General features: G+C 43.3%; 1 protein-coding gene across 1 annotated transcript in view; it reads right to left on the bottom strand.

Moving 5' to 3' along the window:
• Positions 1-1395: 1395 nt before the first annotated feature.
• The window catches only part of Lamb1 (laminin subunit beta 1), a 65672-nt gene continuing 60420 nt past the window's right edge, over positions 1396-6647 (bottom strand). The window contains exons 29-33 of the mRNA XM_005076229.4: positions 5372-5579; positions 4644-4785; positions 3508-3684; positions 1960-2119; positions 1396-1674 (exon numbers count right to left, since the gene is read on the bottom strand). Coding sequence (XP_005076286.1) covers positions 1538-1674; positions 1960-2119; positions 3508-3684; positions 4644-4785; positions 5372-5579 — 824 coding nt within the window. The 3' untranslated portion in view covers positions 1396-1537. The remainder of the gene's footprint in view (positions 1675-1959; positions 2120-3507; positions 3685-4643; positions 4786-5371; positions 5580-6647) is intronic.

Here is a 6647-nt window from a genome sequence, read left to right as displayed (position 1 = left end):
ATAATTTAAATAGTAAGACATAATTTAATATGATCTCCTGGCTGTACAGATACACACAAAAAAAAGTAGTAGTTGTCTAACTGAAGGATTCTCATTCAGTATGAGAATATAATCTGGGTGAAGAAAAACCTAAGACTTAAAAGTGTCTTAGCTAGGGGGCTGGAGAGATGGCTCAGAGGTTAAGAGCACTGCTTGCTCTTCCAGAGGTCCTGAGTTCAATTCCCAGCAACCACATGGTGGCTCACAACCATCTGTATTGATGCCCTCTTCTGGCCTGCAGGCATACATGCAGACAGAACACTGTATACATAACAAATAAATAAATCTTAAAAAAAAAAAGTGTCCTAGCTAAACGCTTAGTGTTTGTGGTCTTATGCAAGGACCTTACAGGGACAGTTCTGTTAACAATGAGCTGATTTAGTATACAGAAGGGCTTTTGGGAGAAAAGACATGGGGAGTGTGTGTGTGTGTGTGTGTGTGTGTGTGTGTGTGTGTGTGTGTGTGTGTGTGCGCGCGCGCGTGCATGAATCAGACATTGTGAAGTATGTCTGTTATTTACTAGGATTCGTATTTAGATGAAAAAGGACAATTGTGTTAGACCAGAAAGACTTGCCTTGTTGAAGTTACAGCTATTTTCCTAACTTGTGCAGGCCCAGCTTCATTTGTGCCTGTGTTAGATAGATATGGGGATCTAAGATTAGCCCACTCTGAACTTGAGCTACTATGTAGTTGACACAACTTATTATAAGCTAATGATTTTCTTTATGCACTGGACTACGTACTTGTTTAGAATAGTTGATTGTGAAGTTACATGAAGCATAAAAGTGTTAAGTTGTAGCCGGGCGGTGGTGGTGCACGCCTTTAATCCCAGCACTCGGGAGGCAGAGGCAGGCGGATCTCTGTGAGTTTGAGGCCAGGCTGGACCGACAGCCCCCGAAACAATACAGAGAAACCCTGTCTCGTAAAAACCAAAAAAAAAAGTGTTAAGTTGTGTATTTGAGTAGCTTTGCTCCATTATCAAAAGCAGTTTCCATACATTCACTGGCCTAAATCACCAAAATCCTGCTCATCAGGTGGCAAAACATAGAAGCCAGAGTTCTTCCTTCTGATGTTTAGAAATGGTTGGAGCAACAAAGAAAAGTGGTATAAGGTACCCTGTATCCTTCCTGTTTAACTCCCACTCAGGATTCTCCACTGGGGGATTTAAAAGGAATAAAGTTTTGAAGATAGATGTTGACCTAACAAATGGGTGAATATTGTTAGCTTGTTTATACACACAATAGAAATTAGCGTCTTCTTAAAGTGCTTTACAAGTCCATCTTTACACAGAAAGTAACATTTCTTGGTAGGATTCACGAAGACCAAATCAATAAAAGAAACAGGAATTGTAGTAAATACATTTATACAAAACCAATGTATTTTATTGAACTCCATACAAAAGTAGGTGGATAAAAACATTAAATAGGTAATGAGTTAATTGTCACACATAGTTAGTTTACTTTGGTCATTGCGGCCTCCTTACAGCCCTTTCCCTGGGTTATAAGCAAGTGCTGTAAACAGCAACCTTTTCACTTATGTCTTTAAGGAGGGAACGGACCTCTCCTTCCAGTCGTACTAATTCCTGAGCTTTGTCTTCTAAGTATTTTTGATTGTCTTCATACTTCCTTTCTAAGGCTGTGGGATAAAAACAAGGTTATAAGTTAGTGAAGAAGACTGAACACCTATGCCTAAGTGAACAGGTTTCCCCTTCTAAGAACAATAAACTGGAGGAGGAGACCCACCTTCCAGTGTGAGAACAAACACTAAACACCTACGCCTACGTGAACAGGTTTCCCCTTCTAAGAACAATAAACTGGAGGAGGAGACCCACCTTCCAGTGTGAGAACAAACACTAAACACCTACGCCTACGTGAACAGGTTTCCCCTTCTAAGAACAATAAACTGGAGGAGGAGACCCACCTTCCAGCAGCTGCAGCTTGCTGTTGGCCTGAGCCAAGAGTGCTTTTGCTTCATTTTGTAGCAGCTCAGCTTTCCTCCTGGCATCTGCTGACTCTTCAGTTTTTTGGGCAATTAAGCTTTCTACCTTCTTATACTTTTCATCAAGTTCACCATCTAGAGCCTGTAGTTCCACATTAAAAGACAGAAAGGTGAAAATGGTAATGCCAGTAATGAAATTCAGGAGCATTAGATCAAAGACATTTTTTTTGACAGGCAAGCATTCTGGATTAAGGAACACCAAAGTACCCAGTCGTAAGTTCTAAAAACATCTTTCGGGATTGTAAGTCTACTACTGTGGGGCTTACCTGTTTTACTTGGATGAGCAGTTACCATAGAAAATAAGCCCAACAAGCCATACAAAAGCACACTGGACACCAGAAAACCAGAAGGGACAGATAAAGAGGTGAGTGGCTGGCTCTGGTGCACACTTTAATCCAGGCACTCCCGAGGAGGTGGTAGACATGAATTGCGGCCAGCCTGGTCAATACAGTGAGATTGTCAACAACAACAACCCAAAATAAAAAATAGAGAATACGGGCTTGGAATAATAGACACAGTAATTATGAAAATTCATTCCTAGAGCATTAAAAAATTTCAATAGGGACTGGAGAGATGGCCCCTATTAAAAAAATTCAATGGTATCATTTTTCTTTCAATGGCTCACGAGTATTTGAAAGGTTTGTATGTTCAGAACTACAGACAAGTAAGAACAACAGGGAAGAGTTGTCTGACACTGGCAAGTTAATTTTTCTTAGGGTTTGCCTCTCTCCCAACTCAGGTGCAGCAAAATTACTTTTCTGTAATCCTGAAAAGCTCCAAGAACAAATATTTGTTTTTTAACAGGAAGGAATCACAATTAGGTTAAATAGTAGTTTTAACAATCCTGACTCCACTCCCAAGTTTAAAAAGCTATCTTTGGGCCAGGTAGTAGTGGTGGCACACGCCTTTAATCCCAGGAAGCAGAGGCAGGTGGATCTCTGTGAGAGGTCAGCCAGAGCTACACAGAAACGGTCTCGAAAAACAAGAAACCAACACTACAAAAAACTGTCTTTGGAGGTAAGTTTAGAAATGTGTGTGTAAAACAGAAATCTGCTAAATTCAGTGCCTTCCAATGAGAAGCAAAAGATAGGGGATTGAAAACAAGCCTGGCAGAAAGGGAGGCTTGACTTCCGTCTGCTCCTTTCTGTGAGGGGCTCTTTAAACTTTCTCAAGTGGAGCTAACTGCCACGTTGTGAAGACCTTTCTCTCTGAATGCAGTACAGAATACCAGTCTAGCGTGCATCCTTTTAGACTACCTCCCCAGGCCCCTAATCCCATTTCCCTAAACTCAGACCCATGAGATCTGAGGGCCTCAGTTTACAGTTGGGCCTCATAATTCATTATTTTTCCCGTGTCTCTAAAGACTTGTGTTAAAACAGGTCATTGGGGTGTTTGTATCTTATTAATGTCCAGGAAGGCAAAGTGAAAAACTAGTTGTCTATTTATCGATTTAGCTCTGAAGTCACTTACCTTCTTAACATCGTCTGCAGTCTGTTTTACATTGTACACCACTTTTTCAATGTATTCCGCCTCCCCAGAGTTCTGGGCAGCTTTCCGCTTGAGCTCTCCCACGTCCCTCTCGAGCTTGCTGATGCGCTGAGAGGCGTTGCTCAGGCTCTCCTCAGAAGCAGCGGTTTCAGATTCAATCTAATAACAAGGGGAGGGAAGGCTGCTGTGCTAGTTTGCACTACACTAGACGCTTTGACAGTTTTAAGACAGCTTAGTGGTTCTTAGTCTGTGGGTGGAGACTCCTTTTGGGGAGGTGTCACATGTCAGCAGGCATCCTGCATTTCAGATACTTACGATACATGACAGTAGCAAAATTAGTTAGTCTGGGGTCAGCACATGAGGACTGAAGGGCTGCAGCATCAGCAAGGATGAGAACCACTGCCTTCCATAAAGGGCCCAGCCGCAGTCACTGCCGTGCCCATCATTCTTTTAGCAACATTCGCTGGCCTAAGCTACAATGGGTGTGGTTTTTCTTGATATTAAGAACCACCTTCAGGCGATGTGTTTAGCTAAAGAATATTCACAAATGTGAACTCTGAGAAGGATTTCCAATGAAAAGCTCTGCGTTGAACTCGGTAGTGGAATAGAGTTAGCTAGTAACTGAAGACAGACTAGGGGGACGAGAAATACTGAGTTACCCAGAGGAGAAGATGCCTGGGCAGCTGGTAAGGGTCTGTAATCAATCTCATTAAAAAAAAAAAAAAAAGCCAGCCAGAGTAAGCAGCCTGGCCTTTAGTCTGTTTCATAAAACTAACTGAAAAGCAAGACATCTAACAAAGGTAATGTAGAGAAAAGGCCACAATTTACAAATAAACCCAAGACTCTCAACTCTTGAGATTACCGTTAACTTGGGAAAAAATTGTAAATAATAATTAAATCAAAGCAGTGGCGCTTTGATTTAATTACTTTAGAGTAACTGTTTTCCCTTTAGAGGGAAAACAAAAGGGTTTGGTGGCTCAGTGTCTTCAGAGTCTTTTTATTTTTCATACAAACTAGAAATACTTCACACTGAATAATCTTCAGTGTTACAAGAATCCTTGTCCCTATGTAATAGTTATTTGAGTGTTTCTCCCATTCACCCCGCTGTAACACCTTACCGACGTCAGCAGGTTTTGGGTTCCCTGGATGTCATCATCAGCCTGTTTGATGGCTGCCTCTGCTGCAACCTGGGCCTTCTCGGCCTCCTCTAATGCTTCCTTTACCATGTCTGCAGTGACTTTCACGTCTGTTGCACTTTTGCTGAGCAGAAGAACAAACACTTTTTAATATGAAAAACAGCATTTTCTTTGGAAGAGTATCTGTGGGAGAATATTATTTTAAGGTGTGTGACTTTTGCTTATGCTGCATTTCTTTAACCCTGTGAAGCTGTGTTACTGTGCCTGTCTAAAACACCTGTGGTTCTAATAAGGAGCTGAATGGCCAATAGCAAGGCAGGGGCAAGGATAGGTGGGGCTGGCAGGCAGAGAGGAGAAGTAGGAGAAACGAGGAGAGAACAGGAGAGGAGGAGGTCAGGGCCCGCCACCCAGCCAGCCATGGGGTAAGTGTGGAAGTAAGATCTACAGAAGAGAAGAAAGCCCAAAGGGCAAAGGTAGACAGGATCATTTACAAAGTGAAGCTGGCTAGAAACAAGGCAAGCTCAGACACTTATAACTCAGAATAAGTCTCCATGTGGGATCATTTGTGAGCTGGGTGGTGGCCCCCCAAAAGAGAAAAATGTCATTACTACACACAGCGTCCTGAAGGACACTCCATTAGTTAAAGTCCTCTTTTATAGCGTGCTAATTACAGCAGATGACCCCGCCCCCATTGCCAGCTTCTCAGGTACCTTGCTCTCTTGGCTTCTTCCAGCAACATCTCAGCCCGAGCAATGTCAGCAGCACTCTGCTGCAGAATGACTTCCACTTGAGAAAGGGTTTCAACTCTTTCCCGGATGTCTTCTGTCAGGTTCTGTAACTGCTGCGGAGTGCTGGGCATTTCCATTTTCAGTACTTCGTTAGCAACGGCTTCAATACTGTCCAGATCCGCACCGTCCTCTGTAAAAGCCAAGACAGAGAATCACAGAGCTGGCCGGCTCACTCAGCCACAGCATCTCATGTCTCTGCCACTTCAAGGTCACAAGACCCTGTTTCAGAGACAAGCCCCTCACACACACACACACACACACACACACACACACACACACACACACACACACACACACGGAGAAGTGCCACTGGCTGGCGAGGTCACGAAGGTGAGAAACCAAGCAGGTTTGAAGGGCATTTTGGGCTGGGGAGAATGGGCTGACAGCATTGTTGTGTGTTAACTGTGGCTTTAGGTTATGGAAGATCGAGGCTGGCAAGGCAACAAAAACCTTTGCACTAAATACAAGGTTGGTACATATTGTGTCCCAGCCCTTAGGAGGCATGGCTGGGTTCAAGACTAGCCTGGGACTGCATTGAGATCTTAAACAAAAACAAAAACAACCCCCCCCAAATAAACCCCGATATTCCTTATCCGTTACCTAAATTTAGGAAATTCTAGAAGAGATTGAGTACAACGCTCAATCTTCAGGAAAACTGGAGCTTGATGTCTGCTATGGGTTGTTAAGCTTTGACTAAATAGGTCAGGGTTTAAAAGGAAAAAAAATACATGGTTGAGTCATAGCTTCCACATCATGTCCAATTGTCACTGGAAAGCAATTTTTGTTAGTAATTCCTCCCTTCTGCTAACCAGACTGTTCCCCTCCCCATATCTATGTGAAAATCAGGCGGAGGATCAGGTGAGCATTAAGTCTGCCTTTTACAGCGCACCCCCCTTCCAGTGGCGTCTAGGTCCGGGCCACAGCTAATTTCTGGCCAGAGATGCAAGGGGATGTCCTAAGCTTTCTTCCTCCTAACAGGGTCTAGCAAAGGGGTATGGAGGGTCCTCTTCTTCCATCAGCCAGTGTCAGACCACAGCTGGTAATGATGACGGGGCCATCTCAAGAATGGGGTCGGTAGGCTTAAAATGGCAAAACGGAAAAGGCAGAGCGAGGGAATCTCAGACCCTGAAGTCACAATACTGTTAGGAGACATGAGAAATACCCTTCTCGACCAATTCTGATTCAATTACAAGTTTCC

The sequence above is a fragment of the Mesocricetus auratus genome, unplaced genomic scaffold, assembly GCF_017639785.1.
Source record: "Mesocricetus auratus isolate SY011 unplaced genomic scaffold, BCM_Maur_2.0 Super-Scaffold_15014, whole genome shotgun sequence".
Classification (NCBI taxonomy): domain Eukaryota; kingdom Metazoa; phylum Chordata; class Mammalia; order Rodentia; family Cricetidae; genus Mesocricetus; species Mesocricetus auratus.
This window is presented reverse-complemented; position numbering and strand designations above follow the sequence as displayed.